At 40.1% G+C, this 18171-nt stretch overlaps 1 protein-coding gene and 1 long non-coding RNA gene across 2 annotated transcripts in view; both read left to right on the top strand.

The window, feature by feature from the left end:
* Window positions 1-18171, top strand: part of LOC135081118 (histone acetyltransferase KAT2A) — a 34476-nt gene that overhangs the window by 4593 nt on the left and 11712 nt on the right. The window contains exons 9-15 of the mRNA XM_063975862.1: window positions 7513-7593; window positions 9490-9668; window positions 13471-13603; window positions 14277-14349; window positions 14433-14508; window positions 14595-14739; window positions 15220-15380. Coding sequence (XP_063831932.1) covers window positions 7513-7593; window positions 9490-9668; window positions 13471-13603; window positions 14277-14349; window positions 14433-14508; window positions 14595-14739; window positions 15220-15380 — 848 coding nt within the window. The remainder of the gene's footprint in view (window positions 1-7512; window positions 7594-9489; window positions 9669-13470; window positions 13604-14276; window positions 14350-14432; window positions 14509-14594; window positions 14740-15219; window positions 15381-18171) is intronic.
* LOC135081278 (uncharacterized) lies at window positions 2417-4233 on the top strand. The gene is made up of 4 exons (XR_010259169.1): window positions 2417-2743; window positions 3094-3320; window positions 3588-3803; window positions 3890-4233. It is a non-coding gene; the product is annotated as an uncharacterized LOC135081278 (long non-coding RNA).

An 18171-nucleotide genomic window follows, 5' to 3' on the forward strand; every position in this document is an offset into this window, starting at 1 on the left:
CCACGGCCCGCGGGCTATATCCGGCCCGCCACTGCCGTCAATCCGGCCCGCGACAACTTAAGACTAACTCTATGTTTGTACAAGTGGGCAGAAAAATTAAAACTGTTATGGCCCTTGCAACATACCGAAAAAAATATTATGGCCCCAGGGCTTCAAAGATTGAAGACCCCTGCTCTAGGGTATTAATAGGACCACTTTAAAAGAATCGAATAGTTTATACAACCGGGTCGGTCGGCCGTTCGAGTTAACTGGCAGCCGTGACGTCACATCGACGTTTTGGACGCGTACTGTGATTTTACGTCAAACGCATTCAATGTCGGCTGCGTAAAAATGTGACCTTATGTACAGCGCCCCTAGCGGATTTTCAAGAAGTAAAATCTTCATATATTTTTAAGGCGCTCGCTAATGAGAATGACGACGTTTGATGTAAACTCACACTAAAGGCTTCCACAGACCAAACGCAGGTCAGAAGCAGTGCGGGTCAGTTGTAACGCGGGCGGTTGTCAAAAATTTCAATATTCGAAAACCGCTTTCAACGCGCTGCTACCGCCCTGCCTCCGGTGTGTCATGCTAATATGGCCGCCATAGTAATACAACAGCGCGGGCCCGCGTTCGCGCCGCTTCTGTCCCGCTCCCGCGCCGCTTGGTTTGTATTTCGGCAGTTGCAGTGCGGCGAGGTTGGAGCGCGGGCCCGCGATCAAATTTGGTGTGACATACTTCAAAGAGTTTCTTGTATTATAACTTGCGCGGGCCCGCATTCAAACTGCGCTGCTACTGCCCCGCGTTTGGTTGCCCAAGGCTTTAGCCCTCTGGTAGTGCGAGGGAGTCGCATCGAGCTAGTTAGCTCGACCGGGTTATTTATATACAGGGTGTCCCGTAATGTAACGTCAAGCCGGAACTGGGTGTTGAGGCAAGTTGTGCTGGTTATCAGAAAAATATAAAAAAAAATCTATGTGGCATATTTTAAAAATAATAGGCATTTAAAAAAAAACAAAAAATTCTACTCCAGGTGACGGTCCTTTTACTCGTGTTGCCACAAATCTTCACTTTTTCCTAATTTTTTTTTTGTTATGTAACCCTGAATAATGCTTCTCTAAATTGTTATCAAAATTACAAAACCAGCTGCTCCAGCTTGGATGAAAAAAATACATTATTCCTAAAAAATTTTTCAAAATAAAAATTTTGCCTAGTTTAAACTGACTGTACTGAAAAAAAATTGTACTACGCGAGTGTGGCAAGTGACGTCATAATTTGGCGCATTTAGTAAGGATTCCAAAATGGTATAACACTTGGTAAATTCTTGCTGTGATTCTCGTCAATTTTTGGTTTTTTGGAAATAATCCCGTTTTTAACTTTATGTACCTTGGTTAAAAATTATTATTCTAATGTGCCCAAAATTCAAGTTTCTGGCTTAAGTGAGGTGAAGAAGCCATTTTAAAAGGTATGAGCGGGACGGAGAGGGCCATTTTACCAAGCAGGGATGTTATGGATATCCGTAACCGTAACCGAAACTATCGGATATCCGAAATAAAAAAATATCCATTACCGTAACCGAAACTGATTCAAAAGTTACGGATAGTTTCGGATAAAGGCGGAGTCTCAAGGGTACAATTCGGCAGCGCGGCATTGCAGCTGCGGCGTGTATACTGCAGATTTCATAGAGTTTTGCAGTTTGCGGTTGCGGCACGTCTTGGAATTGTACCTTAAATCTTAATATTTGTTACCAACTTGTCTGGCATTCCCTGGCACCATCTAATATGCCAGCCTGTTTTACCTTTATCATACATAGGTGTCGTATTAGTTGGTACATAAAGTAGCTATGTGGGTCACGCAGCATCTTGCTATTTGAATTATACCTACATTTTTGAAATTCTAATAATTCCGTAACCGAAAGAACAATGGCAGGCATGGTACCCAGTAAAATTGAAGATGTACGGAGTTGATTTCTTGATATTATATACTCGATACTTGGACACTTATTTTACGTATTTTTATGATTTTCCACAACTTTCGAGAATAAAGAAAACATAACTTTTGTTTTCATTTGAATACTGCTAACAAAACGCTTACCTGAATATGCAATAATAAAACGCAATAAGACCCTTTTCTTTAGGGCCGTAACCTACAACTATTTTATTCAATCAGATAAATCGATTATCGATTAACTTACTTTACCAATTATTCAGATATCGACTTAAGATCTATAAAACCATTGATACAATCAACAAAGTGAATATAATTATCGGTTTAGCTCTATTTATATTCATTTTAATAATATATTATGCTAATTAGATTTATGAGGAATAAATGGAGGCTATTGATTATTATCGATTACTCCAATGTATCGTACATTGCATTACGTCAAGGTACATCACGCGACTGACATACAAGTACAACAACTGTCAAATCAGTTCTTTGTTTACATTCCATCGTTTGGTGGTTTTCCAACGTTTCGTCGTCTCGGTGTGATCATAAAGTGCTGTTTATGGTATACCTACCTACTTGCAAAGTAAAGAACAGTCGAGTTGAGAGCACCCTATGCCTCCCCCTGTCTTTTCTTTAGTATTGTGACACTATCTTAGCGAAAGGATGCTTGTTTGTGTATTGTGATCTGTTTTTAACCATGTCTCTTCTACGCTGCATCAACTGCGATATTCGAGTGACTCGAATTAGGCGGCATCTACTCCTGGAAGAGAGTGAGGCTCTTACAGAAGTTATGAGACTGTGAACATATCCAAGAGAGGTAAGAGAAAGATTTCAAACTTCATTGTTTTAAAAGCAATAAAAACCGCTTTTCATCAGTTTTATCCTCAGTACGTTAGTATTCAAAAATATTATAGTTATTACATTGGGAAATGTACAGATTGTCACCAATGGTTTATTGAAATATCCATTGTCGGTAGAATGTATTTAATCCAATTCCAATCATATCAAATGAGTTGACTGATCTTGGACTGAACATTTTATCAGCTAAAGATCTATTGACAAGTTATTTGGATATAATTCACTACTGGACTGATTTCAAAAATCCTTTCTCGAAGATTTTTAGGCTAGTTATTTATGTATATTATCACTTCTCCTTTTTTGTTTCAGATCACAAACACTGACTATTTGCCATGCCTCTTGGGAACTTGGAAATGCTCAAGTCACTGGAGCAAACATTGTTGAGAATCAAGAGAGGCTAATTGGTCTTCACAACATTTGTGTAGGATGCGGCCGCTCGATTTTCAGTCAGTTCTCGCACAATATTGAGAGAAACTCCTACAAATGAAGAAGGCCCAATAGTTGCTATTATATCACAGTGGATACATCCAAGACAGGTAAATGTAATACCATAATTGGCAATATCTTAATTGGCTTTCGTTATTTAATTATACTATTGTTACACAAATGCGAAAACAGTAAATGGTGTATATGTAGTTTCTTAAGCAGTGGTTTTTAGACTGTTATTGTTTCACTGTATGTTTTCCGAACAAAATAAAATAAATAAATAATTGTCTCTGTTCTGTGTGTCCGTACAATAAATATGTCTTTATATACGTTTTTTTTAGAATAACTAGGATTTGATCTATATTGTTATGTTTTAGATTACTCAAAGTGATCAAGCATGTACCGCATGTTGGTTACGCGCTCAGAGAACTCTCCGTCGTCAGCAATTGGTTGATGAGGCCAGAAACATAAATGAAGAATTAACAACATGTGTCAATTGCAACAAAGATTTGTTACATAGCAATGGCTACTTATTGAGAAACGAAGACGAAAATGTCATCAACATCATTAAAAGCTGGATATATCCTAATAATGTAAGTACTTTAAGAAAGAAGAAAAAGGTCACTTTTGTTGAAAAATAATGTGAACATTTCACTATTAAATGAATTTGTTTTTTTAGATCAACCTCATGGATAGTATTTGCCATGCTTGTTGGCAACTTGCAAATGAAGCAGCACGGCAAGGTTCTGAGTCACCAGAGACTGCATCCCAACCGTTGGAGACAGATGACCCTCCTGACTCACATGAACTACAGGAAGATAATCATGAGGAGGCGTGCCATCATAGGATATTGTTGCAACTGTATTGTGGGTTTGAGGACAGTAGGGTGTTGCTCACATGTGATGAGTATCGTATGGTATTTAGCCTATGCTCGTCACTTAGACAATATATCACCACCTGCACAAGTGTTAGATGGAATTCTTGTAAGAATAAACATTGAATAAAGCAGTATATTGATTTTAACTTTTGTTTTTATTTATTAAACTTCTTGATAGCATTATTATGTTGACTTGAATAAAAGTTCCCCATTAAAGCCTTGTCTACTTTATGAATGTGTATAAATAATAATCTTTAGAAAAATAAAGATAAAAGAATATCTCTTGTTTAGGATAGGCGAGCACTCGCGATGCGTATTATCTAATGAGCATCAATCCAACAGAAAGTAACTGCCTTTAAAATCATCCTGAATAAAAGATAAAACGATAATATTATTTTGATCACTTCGTTGTTTTAAACATTATTATTTTTTTCTGTCAGTATCAGTCAGATTAAACATGTCAAAAAATGACAATTGACATTTAAAACGTTTTGTTCTCCATGTTCAAGCGTTCTGTTAACCTTCAAAGCGTTTTGTTAACCTTGTTCCGTATTATCATAACATTGAATTTATCTTTTTATTCTTAAGTTGTAGAAATATGGTATGATTACATTTTTTGTTGTATAAATCAAGACAAAGAAATTGGTAATATTTTCATTGTCGTACACTCCGTCTAAAGACGGTACCAACACTTCATAGGTTTCTGCCAATGTTCTTTTAGATTATCCGAAAGTTTCGGATAATCTGAAATGATTTCATATCCGTGACCGTAACCGAAACTAGTATAATATTATTCTAATATCCGTAACCGTATCCATAACCGAAACTTCATATCCTTATTATCCCTGTTACCAAGTACAAGTGCAGGCAGAGCAGGTAGTAAAGGCGCGCGCGCACGTGTGACTTTTGTCACAGTATGTCAACTACTGCTCCACCATAAAGAATTGTACAAGAACAAAAGATGTAACAGTAACTATCAGAAAGTTGAAATGGAGATGGACAGGACACACAATTAGAGGAAAAGAGAAATGGTCTAAATCTACAATGAACTGGTTCACAAGGCATTTTAAGCGAAAACGGGGAAGGCCACCAAGAAGATGGGTAGATGAAATAAAGGCCACAGCTGGAGGTGGATGGGCAACAGTTGCAGGAGATAGAGGAGAATGGAAACAGTTGGAGGAGGCCTTTGCCAAAAAAGGCACACAGACAAGTGTCAATTAGAATAATATTAAACTCAATCAATTTTAAACTCTGTATGTCTGAATAAAGGCTTATATTATTATTATTATTATTATGTCAACTACTAATTACTGTCATGATGACTACCGTACAGTCAGTCACAGAAACTTGCATTTTGGGCACATTAGAACAATAATTTTTAACCAAGGTAGATAATGTTAAAAACGGGATTATTTCCAAAAAACCAAAAATTGTCGACAATCACAGCAAGAATTTACCAAGTGTTATACCATTTTGGAATCCTTACTAAATGCGCCAAATTATGACGTCACTTGCCACACTTGCGTAGTACAATTTTTTTTCAGTACAGTCAGTTTAAACTAGGCAAGATTTTTATTTTGAAAAATTTTTTGAGAATAATGTATTTTTTTCATCCAAGCTGGAGCAGCTGGTTTTGTAATTTTGATAACAATTTAGAGAAGCATTATTCAGGGTTACATAACAAAAAAAAAAATTTGGAAAAAGTGAAGATTTGTGGCAACACGAGTAAAAAGACCGTCACCGGGAGTAGATTTTTTTGTTTTTTTTATAAATGCCTATTATTTTGACAAAATGCCACATAGATTTTTTTTTATATTTTTCTGATAACCAGCATAACTTGCCTCAACACCCAGTTCCGGCTTGACGTTACATTACGGGACACCCTGTATATGTTACGGTCAAAGTGATAAATGTGAAAATTATGAATAATCGCCGGTTATTATGAATAATTACCACATGATTTGGTAAATGTAATATGAGGTCATTTATGTGTGTATAAAACTAAATAGGCGGCTTAGGGTTGGCCCAAGGGCCACCCCCGCCGCACCTTAACCTATTTTTTACTTTAAATCAAAACATTATGTTATAGGGTCAAAATATCATGGAAAAGTAATATTATGCAAGAAACATTCCAAACTCATTATGTCAAATTATATTAATATATGATATCAAAACGTTCAAAAGTTTGGCTGTACACGAACCCATACACAAGATGTTGTTCTCTTTTATGAAATTTGTTAGTACTAAGGCTGAATTATTAAATAATCACTGTTAAATGTGATTAATTTATCACTTTTACCGCGACTGTCGGGAATTATTCATAATAACCGGTTATTATTAATAATTTTCAATTTATCACATTAACCGTAACATATACAGAAACCTTCACTTACTAACAATGCCATATCATTTTCCTTATGAAAAAAAAAACTGCTGGAAATCTTTAGTATCACTGCAACTCAAAAACAGCTTAATTCGTAACTGTCAAGGGAAAATCATAATCAGGTTGTCTTTGAAATAACACAGAAGAATTCATGCTTTTCATAATAATTCCATTATACTACTAACCCATAAGATCATGTTACAATCATTTCACGCTTCCATCCAAACCATTCAAGGACAAGGCAAGGCAAGAGGACCACAGAACGCTTGGCATTACTTGTAGTAATAGTTTATTATTTTTTGCAAATATCGTACATTACGCATTTTTATTATTTGTGACATTTTTAATAAGTGTACTTTATAACCTGCAATCAGGTTTCAATAATTATAATGATTGAGTAACTTGACTAAATCAAGATAAAGATATTTTTTACGTTTATCAAATAAATAGTTTGTCATCACCATTTTTTTTTTGCGCCGTATAATATTCTTTCTTTTGCATTCTTTTTAGAAATATGCAACTGTAATACGAGTATGTTATCCTGTAACATCGATGCCAACGCGAATGACCAAGGCTGGGTTGCACCATCATACTTTAACTTTAACAAACGTCAAAAGTATGTCAGTCTCAATAAATATTTAAATATGTATTTTTAAAGCCTGTAAACCTTTGAAAAACAGGCTGACAATAGTGTCTGAGTTTCTTGCGCTGTTTCTTCTCAGCACTGGCCATTTATTGTCCTTAAGCAGTGGTAGGGTTAATACTGGGATGTGTAAAAGTGCTTTTTTAAAGCCTATTTACAGAAATAAATGAGTTTTATGAGTTTTTTAATACAAAACACACCGGTTATCGTTAAAGTTACTGTTAAAGTAAGGCGGTACCACTCAGCCTAACTAAATTTTTTATTTTAATGCCAATTTCATTTTGTTTTTCTTTAATTTTGCATGGTACTTCATCCTATAATCAGTAGTTAATCAACTCTGAACCGTGCTTCCTAGTGTTAGCGCATAAAATACAGTGGCTTGTGTACTGTTGTGTGCAGCGGGGCGCCGCGGTGAGTTCGAGCGCGTCACGCCCAGCGGAGAGAGTAAGGACGGTTTCACCACCGTCTCGCTGTCCTCAGGTAACGTAACAAAATAATAGGCTAGATGACAAAATTTCAATTATTTGTCCGTCAGACAGATAATTAGAAAATATTAGACTCATATTTTTTATTTTCTTTCATAATTAAATAATAACAGTGCTACATCGAGTTGAAATGGCGCGATACGTCACGCTTCATCACGCTTGAGTAGATTTTTTACTTAAAAGTGACGTCACGCGACATTTCAACTCAATATAATACTGTAGTTATTGGATTATGGAAAAAATTAAAAAATATGAGTAATATTTTCTAATTATCTGTCTGACGGACTAAATAGAATTTCGATTTAATTACCCAGTCGTCATCCCTATTCAGACCTGCGCAAATTGGGGATTGTACACGAGGTGCTTTTTTGCCCATCAGTATAAATAGATCTTTTATAAAATGTATCAAAAACTACCCCGTAAGAGCGGACCATAGCACTTAGTCAGTGTCTAAAGTATCTGAGGGGGAGGGGTTTTTGTAACGTCAAACTTACAAAGCAACAGTAAGACTTCAGATCTCCTTCAGATTTGGCTCCTTCTGATGGGTGTGAAACGTGGAAGGTCACCAAGGTTATCTCGCACCAGCTGCAGGTCTTCATCAACCGCTGCCTTCGCCGAATTCTCGGCATATACTGGCCCGAGAAAATCTCCAACGTCGAGCTATTGGAACGCTGCCACGAAATTCCGATCGACCAGCAGATCAAGCGCCGCAAGTGGAACTGGATTGGCCACACTCTCCGAAGGGACCCCGATCACATCCCTAAGCAGGCTCTGAATTGGAATCCCCAAGGAAAACGCAAACGTGGTCGACCCAGGCAAACTTGGCGGCGCACTGTAGCGGACGAGGCGAAGAAGATCGGCAAGACCTGGAGCGAGATCAAGCGAGAAGCTCAAGACCGAACGAGATGGAGGACTGTTGTGGACGCCCTCTGCCCCATCTAGGGGACATAGGACCATAACGTTCACGTATTATTTCAATGTCACCAGGTCACCCCTCCCGTGCCGCTCCTCAGGCATACCTCAGGCACTGACTGAGTTAACGCTAGTCCAAACCAAAAATACAGGGGAGTTACAGAAAAAATTAAACTAACGTGACTAGTCTGCCTATAATTTCAGATTAGATACCCCCTAAATGATCGCATGATGATGAAATGATCGCACGCCGTATACGTAGAGTCCGTGGCAAGTTCAAGACGAAATTTTTTTCATGATTCCTGTGGATAAGTCCCTCATTTGCGCAGGCCTTTAGCTGTAATGTATTGCACCAGGCGAGTTTTCTTGTGGCAATTGCATATAATGTTTAAATTGTGGCAGCGAATCAGTGGTCTGAGCTTTTGCTTTATTTGAATTACTCATTGCATAACAAGCGTGCAAGTATTATGCTTTTAGGGTATTGACTGCCAAGCCTTAACATGAGCGTCATTCAGAATACCACATGCTGAGTATTGGACACATGTGCCATTGTTACGAAAGACATGGGAGCTTGGAATGATTTGACTGGGTTTCGGAGGGGAAATTATGGAGAGTAAACTAAACGCATATGTGTAAAGAATGACACCAGTTCGTTGTGTGACGTTTGAATAAACGTAACTGTGTAAATGTGGAATGTACTTGATTAAATTGTTTTTAAAGATATCAAGATATGCTGAAAAGTGAAAACGAACTATGTATTTGTCAACTAACCACTCGACAAGACTGTTTTATGACAGTATATCGCCTCATTTTCAACTACGTTTCTGTGTCTTTAAAAATGTACACTGGCACAAGATTTTTAATATTTTTTTCATTATTGTGATGTCGGTTTACCAGTCTTTTCCGTTTTTTTTTGCTTCTTTAACTCAAATATCAAAGGTCTTATCTACGAGTACAATCATTGCCCAAACCCCAACAGGTTCAATAAAGCAAGAAGGCGTTCGCGAAGGCAAGCGGGCCGCCGACGGGCGCGCCGGAGAGCCGCCCGGAGCCAAGCGGCGCCGCGTGGCCGACGAGGCGGGCGATGACGTCAGCGAGCGCACAGTGGCCGACATCGTGGCAACTATATCCGACCCCAACTACATGTGCGGGCCCGACGTGAGTGTGATCGTTACTGGCTCTGTCTATGACGGCGCGCCGGAGAGCCGCCCGGAGCCAAGCGGCGCCGCGTGGCCGACGAGGCGGGCGATGACGTCAGCGAGCGCACAGTGGCCGACATCGTGGCGACTATATCCGACCCCAACTACATGTGCGGGCCCGACGTGAGTGTGATCGTTACTGGCTCTGTCTATGACGGCGCGCCGGAGAGCCGCCCGGAGCCAAGCGGCGCCGCGTGGCCGACGAGGCGGGCGATGACGTCAGCGAGCGCACAGTGGCCGACATCGTGGCAACTATATCCGACCCCAACTACATGTGCGGGCCCGACGTGAGTGTGATCGTTACTGGCTCTGTCTATGACGGCGCGCCGGCGAGCCGCCCGGAGCCAAGCGGCGCCGCGTGGCCGACGAGGCGGGCGATGACGTCAGCGAGCGCACAGTGGCCGACATCGTGGCAACCATATCCGACCCCAACTACATGTGCGGGCCCGACGTGAGTGCTCATTGTTAGGCCCAGTTTCTTCCATCAAAACAGAGTGGATCAGAGGAAGACTCAAACTGGTCGCGTCATGTGTGGTCTCTCAACGGAATCTATGGCAGAAACTTACATGCAACTCAAAAGTAACTAGAAGTTGCAGTTTCGTTGCAATGGCGTTTCACCGTGTGTTCTGGGCCTAACGCCCGTATTCACAAACGATGCTTGCTTAAGTGAAGCAGCAAATCGAACGCTCAGCGTTGAATAGAGCTCTGTGATTAGTTCGTGTGTCACCCTGTGCGTCCACACACACTGAGACCTCATAGTAATGTTTGTGAATAAGGGCGTAAGCGTCGGGCGGACAAATTTTACAGCAGCTATACTTGACTATAGAATTTGACAGCGGCGGTAGCGCAGAGCGGAGAGGAGAAGTGAAAATAGTGAAATCTGATTGGTTATTCAAAACACTTCTCCGCTCTGCTCCGTCTTGGTGAAATCCGGGCCTTACTGGCTCTGCCTGCCGACGGGCGCGCCGGGGAGCCGCCCGGAGCCAAGCGGCGCCGCGTGGCCGACGAGGCGGGCGATGACGTCAGCGAGCGCACAGTGGCCGACATCGTGGCGACTATATCCGACCCCAACTACATGTGCGGGCCCGACGTGAGTGTGATGTGTGTTACTGAAGCCTGGTCCGTGAGCACGTAGAATTCTGTCCAATGACCCCAATCTACCCATCCTTATCGCTCGCGCGTAATTATATTGCTGTCGCGACTGTGCGACGCGCGCCCGCAGTGAGTGTGCCAGCGCGACAGCAACATAATTACGCGTGAGCGATAAGGATGGGTAGCTTGGGGTCATTGGACAAAATTCTACGTGCTCACGGACCAGGCTTTAGCTCTGTCTATGACGGCGCCCCGGAGGCCGCCCGGAGCCAAGCGGCGCCGCGTGGCCGACGAGGCGGGCGATGACGTCAGCGAGCGCACAGTGGCCGACATCGTGGCAACTATATCCGACCCCAACTACATGTGCGGGCCCGACGTGAGTGCGATCGTTACTGGCTCTGTCTATGACGGCGCCCCGGAGGCCGCCCGGAGCCAAGCGGCGCCGCGTGGCCGACGAGGCGGGCGATGACGTCAGCGAGCGCACAGTGGCCGACATCGTGGCAACCATATCCGACCCCAACTACATGTGCGGGCCCGACGTGAGTGTGATGTGTGTTACTAAAGCCTGGTCCGTGAGCACGTAGAATTTTGTCCAATGACCCCAACCTACCCATCCTTATCGCTCGCGCGTAATTATATTGCTGTCGCGACTGTGCGACGCGCGCCCGCAGTGAGTGTGCCAGCGAGACAGCAACATAATTACGCGTGAGCGATAAAGATGGGTAGCTTGGGGTCATTGGACAAAATTCTACGTGCTCACGGACCAGGCTTTAGCTCTGTCTATGACGGCGCGCCGGGAGCCGCCCGGAGCCAAGCGGCGCCGCGTGGCCGACGAGGCGGGCGATGACGTCAGCGAGCGCACAGTGGCCGACATCGTGGCAACTATATCCGACCCCAACTACATGTGCGGGCCCGACGTGAGTGTGATGTGTGTTACTAAAGCCTGGTCCGTGAGCACGTAGAATTCTGTCCAATGACCCCAATCTACCCATCCTTATCGCTCGCGCGTAATTATATTGCTGTCGCGACTGGGCGACTGGCGCCCGCAGTGAGTGTGCGAGCGCGACAGCAACATAATTACGCGTGAGCGATAAGGATGGGTAGCTTGGGGTCATTGGACAAAATTCTACGTGCTCACGGACCAGGCTTTAGCTCTGTCTATGACGGCGCGCCGAGAGCCGCCCGGAGCCAAGCGGCGCCGCGTGGCCGACGAGGCGGGCGATGACGTCACGATGTCGTCACGCACAGTGGCCGACATCGTGGCAACTATATCCGACCCCAACTACATGTGCGGGCCCGACGTGAGTGCGCATCTTTACAGCGTGGTTACTCCAAAAAAAGTTAGCCAAAATTTCGAGTGTTGCGAAATACGAAAATAAAAATGCCAGCTTAATAGACCTGGGTGCTGCGGTGCGATGACTGAGAAACGCAGCGCAGATTTTTTGAATAGCGAAGGTGTCAGTCAAACTATCAGTTTGAAGACTGACATACCATTCGCTGATGCTGCGATGCTACGCTACGACATTGTACGAGTGGTGGCACTTAATGAGTTGAAATAATGCGACGACTTAGCATATTATTACTCACTCTGTTGATGGGTGCTATGTCATCATCAGCAAGTCATGTAGTCTCCACTCTAGGAGGATGACTCTCTAATTTACCAGAAGCAAATGAAAGATTTGGTTTATAATCCCCACGCTGGCAAGACCGGTTGGGAAGGCCAGATGTCCGCCTAATTCTCAGCGTCTTATTACATCCACGGAAAGAGGTTTCTTGTACTTGCCTGTGTAAATATTACTATAGTCTGGTCCGTGAGCACGTAGAATTTTGTCCAATGACCCTAAGCTACCCATCCTTATTGCTCGCGCGTAATTATGTTGCTGTCGCGCTCGCACACTCACTGCGGGTGCAAGTCGCACTCGCACAGTCGCGACAGCAATATAATTACGCGCGAGCGATAAGGATGGGTAGCTAGGGGTCATTGGACAAAATTCTACGTGCTCACGGACCGGGCTTTAGTATACACTGAAAACCAGCGTCGTGGCCTTCCCCACCGTGGGCCACGGCATAAGCTGAGTGGAGTCCCATTGCGATGGGCATCGCTGTTGCGACAGGATAGCACTGCTCAGTTCACTTTTTATTTCCTTGTAATATTTATGTGCTATTTCTGTCTTTTTTTCTGTATACGTTCTCTGTCCTTAACTAAGTGATGTTCATCGTAATAAATGTTTCTTTCTTTCTTTCTAAATATTAGATCAACAAACTTATACTAACTGTGTTCGTTTGTTAGTCGTATACCTCGAAATCAAAAAATCCTTGTAGCTTTTCACCTATTCGCATTTCACCGTGATAGCGTTTTTTGTTGTAGCGTGTAATATCGGTAGTATATTTTGGTAACAAGGTTTGGTAGCATATATTTTTAACAGATTTTTACAACAGTAGCAAATTTTGATGTAGCATGTATCAATTGCCTATTTATTAAGCCTACATGCAGGAAAGTAAATCTACTATGAATTTTTTAGACAATTGTAATTAGCGATCAAAAATTATACTACAAGAATAAAAATCTATTCAGAAATTTTGATATCGCGGCGAAATGCGAATAGGTGAAAAGCTACAAGGATTTTTTGATTTCGAGGTATACGACTAACAAACGACTGTGTTCACAGGCACTGTTCCAGACGCAAGCGCCGCGCGACGAGGCGGCCAAGCTGGAGGAGCAGCGCAAGATGATTGAGTTCCACGTCATCGGCAACTCGCTCACTGGCCCTGTCAACAAGCAGACCATGCTCTGGCTCATAGGTAACTACTTTAACTTTCAAAAAACATTTATGCACAAATTGACAAATTCGCAAATTGTCAAGCGGTCGCAATCTGCCAAATTCGCAAAATGTCGAGTGTTCAACAAAATCAAAATCCTAATATTTTCGGGTTATATCAAATCAAAAAAATAAAAACCAAAGTTAAAAGATGTTCAATTTGAAGTTAGGTATAAAAATACCTAAAAAATATTTTGTTGTTGATTTTATATTACGGTTTTATGGTTTCATATTAAAAAAAAACCCTTAACATTTTAATGATTAAAAGTTCTGCCAATTACTTGACATTTTGCGAATTTGGCAGATTGAGACCGCTTGACAATTTGCGCATAAAGGTCAAAAAAATATACAGACAGTGAGCATAGTAACAACTTGAAAAAAAATGTTACCTGAGGTACGAAACGAACTCGCTTAACTGAGTCAGCATGGGAGCTTTTTGAGGTGAGACCATCAGGTGAGATACAGGTCAAGAGCTTCCTCGTTGTGAAAAAAAACGGTCAAACGTCAGCGAGACTTCAGATATTCAGATTTGTATGCTCTGTCACGTCATAATGTCAATTTCACCACTCCCCGTTGGCCTTCTATCTCTGTCTCATTCAACGTTGTTTTTAACTATAATAATAAAAAAATGCTTTAAATAAACTTTTTTTTCTCAGGTCTCCACAATGTTTTTTCACACCAACTCCCAGAAATGACCAAAGAATACATCTCGCAACTAGTTTTTGATCCGTGAGTATTTCAACATAAATGATGTGTACTGTGCCAGTGTACTACTGATCGGATATAAATTATATTTTATTTTATTTTTACAGGAAACACAAAACATTAGCTCTAATAAAAGAAGGCAGACCTATTGGGGGGATTTGCTTCAGGACATTTAATTCTCAAGTGAGTTATTTTTGTCTAAAAATCTTGACTTTCAATATACTTCATACTTCTTGCTTTTTTCAATATTTAATTCTTTTTCTATTTAGGGTTTCAGTGAGATAGTATTTTGCGCGGTGACGTCGAACGAGCAGGTGAAAGGCTACGGCACCCACCTGATGAACCATCTCAAGGACTACCACATCAGAAACAATATTCTGCACTTCCTAACGTTCGCTGATGAATTCGCTATAGGTATGTATGTACCCATAGGATTAACTTTAGTTACAATAAGAAATTATTCCACCTTTTCTTTGTTTTTGTAGGTTACGTATAATAAGAAACAGATTTCACTTAAATTCTTTGTCAACTCTGAACCTCCAAATCAACATCTAGTAGTCTAAACGAAGAATATTCGTGACAAAATTAAATTTAGTGATCGCTTTACTACTTCTTGTTTGTACGGACAACACGTTTGGCAAAATTGACGTCTTGCCCATGTTCATTTTTAGACTCACTTGTTGTGAGGCTCTAGTTCTCTACTGAGGCCATCCAGCATCTTATAAAGTCTCAGCCATGACTACGATATCATTGGCGAATGAAAGGTGAGTGATATATGCTCACCGTTAATATTTATACCAAGACCTCTCCAGTCCAGAAGCTTAAAAACAGCTTTCCAAAACAGTCCCAATGGTTCCACATTGTTCCATTTCTCACGTGAACATACCGTTGCAGGCTACTTCAAGAAGCAGGGCTTCAGCAAGGACATAAAGCTGCCGCGCGCCATGTACCAGGGCTACATCAAGGACTACGAGGGCGCCACGCTCATGCATTGTGAACTCAACCCAAAGATCGTCTATACCCACTTCACCGCCGTCATACGCAAGCAGAAAGAGGTACGCACCCAGTAAAGCACTCTTTCACTTTTCCTCTAAAAGTGGGACACCCTACAGTCGAAGTTATTGATGAACCTGGGATATCCAATTAAGTTCTAAGTCCTTTAGTTTTAGTTAGTTTAGTCCGACCATTTTACGTACCTACCTATGCTATGTAAAAACAGCAAGAGTCTAACTTTTTTTTTATATTAGTGCTACTGAAATGCACTTGCAACTGGTGCTAACAAGAATATTTTAATCATACTTAAATTATAATACAGGGTGTTTGGCGGAAGATTAGACATACTTCGTGGGTGTATAGGTAAGGTCATTTTAAGAATACAAGTTCGCCCATTTTACCCTAAGTGGGCTATTTTTTTAAATTTATATTTTTGTTTTAATTTAATTTTTTCCGAAATTTGACCTAAAAACTGCTTTTTTTTTCTCGCGTGTTTTCAATCGCTTTTATTATTTCAAATTAATATCGAATATGTCTTAAGTCAAGTAAAATAAATTTCAGATCCAGATAATGATTGGATAGCTAGTTACGAGCCGCCAAAGTTTAACAAAAGTACGAACCATGATAAAAAAAACTACTTGGAATTCTATTTAAAAAAAATTAAAGATGACAGTGAATTGCCAGTGATCTTAAAAACATCTCTAGCTTCTCTTCTTTCCAATGATATTATGTCACATGTAGCCTAATTAGATGTTGAAATTCGTCAAAAATTCAAAGTTTAGGGAAGAAAATGGAACAGTAATACAAAAGTTATCCATGCAAAGTAAATTTAGATTTTTTTTACTGTTTTTAGGGTTCCGTACCTCAAAAGGAAAAAACGGAACCCTTATAGGATCACTTTGTTGTCCGTCCGTCCGTCTGTCAAGACCCTTTATCTCAAGAACGCGTGAACGTATCAAGCTGAAATTCACATGAAATACTCAGGTCTATTGTCCCTTTAAGCTGTGAAAATATCAAACTTCTAAGCCAAGCCAATCAAAAGATACAGCCGATTATGTCGATATTTTCAACAAATTTTCGACACTCGCAAAGGAATCAAAACCTACAGGATACTTCCCGTAAACTCAGAATCTTGAAATTTGGCATAAAGCATTGTCATATAATGCAAATATAGGAAAAATTGCGAAAATTACATTTTTTTAGTTATATAATATAATAAAAATATTTTAATAAAATGAAACTTACTACCTTATTTCTCACGAACTAATAAAGGTATCAAATTGAAATTTATACCAAATACCTAGATCTATTGTCCCTTTAAGAAGTAAAAAAATCAAACTTCTAAGTTAACGCGATCAAAAGATACAGCAGTTTATACCGACACCTTAGACGAATTTCCGTCACACGCTAGGGAATCAAAACCTACAAGGTACTTCCTGTGAACTCAGAATCTTGAAATTCGGCACGAAGCAACGTTATATAGTACAGATAAAGGAAAAATTGCGAAAATGATAAATTTGAAGTTATATAAAATTTAAAATATTATTTTTGCTTACATGACATAAAATATTTTTTTAATAATTATAAACTTACTACCTACCCTTTTTCACATGAACGCGTAGAGATATTAAAGTTGAAATTCATATCAAACACTTCTTAAATCTAATTGCCTCTAAACTGTGAGAAATTCTAAATCAACGCAAAAATTCAAAACGCTGAGGTAGGTACCTACCTATAATGCAAATATAGGAAAAATAAATAAATAAAAAATAATCATACCGCATATTTTGAAATTCGCCACTACTCGCAACGGAATCAAGTAAGTAATTTGATTTAATACGTCATAAATTGTAAACCGCTACGTTTGTACGGCGGAACCCTCGGTGTGCGAGCCCGACTCGCTCTTGGCCGGTTTTTTCTTCATAATGTGGTTATTATTTTTAAATTGATTTTGAAATAAAACACAAAAAAAGTAATGAAAATGAGTATAGCAGAAAATATAACGATGTTGGAAGAAGCTTTGTATGGATAACTTTTGTATTATTGTTCCATAGTATAGGTGTACCAGAATCTCATGGCAAACAAAAATATTGGAAAAGTGTGTTTTTCATATGGCAATTGTCTATGGTTTAATTGTCACCTGTCAAAGAAAATTATGAAATCTGTCAGCCGCTGCAAAATTTTTGTAATCTCTTCTTGACTATTTGTTATTTTTCTGAAAAATTCGAAAAAGTTCAAGCAACGCATATTGTTTTCAATGTGAATTGTAAAATAAGGCATAATTCAAAGTCAATCTTTGATTCTAAAGCGCGTGGTCGAGTTGACATTCAGTTGGACTGAAATGTTTTGATACATTTAGTTTATTACCCAACTGCGTCAGAAGGAGGGTTGTGTTTTTTATATTATTCTTACTTAATAGCTGCTTTATCGGGGTTTTCAGGTATATCTCAGAAATTGGTGCAGATGTTATTATGACCATGTAAAGAAAATTGAAAAAGATTTCATCAAGCAAGATTGAATAATGGAGAAGTTTCCAATTTTTTTCTTTTAAATAAACCTGAAATAAATATAAGTAAAACTAATAATAATTGGGAAAATAATCATGAAAATATCTCTACAAATAAATAAGTTACAGGGCCCTAAAGTTGCGCATAACTATTCACGCCATTTTGATCGGTGTATTCACGACAGTCATTCGGAGTACAAACAATAAATCATCCCTGATCCAGCCAGTGCTGTTGACAGGTTCATTTTTTTTAAATCTAGCAGTTTTTAATTTTTCAGCTAGGGTCACTCAAGATTCTTTCTTAGTAAAATTTTGTAACCTTTTTTTTAAATATCCCAGACCTGGCC

Source organism: Ostrinia nubilalis, chromosome 19, assembly GCF_963855985.1.
Source record: "Ostrinia nubilalis chromosome 19, ilOstNubi1.1, whole genome shotgun sequence".
NCBI classification, from domain to species: Eukaryota; Metazoa; Arthropoda; class Insecta; order Lepidoptera; family Crambidae; genus Ostrinia; species Ostrinia nubilalis.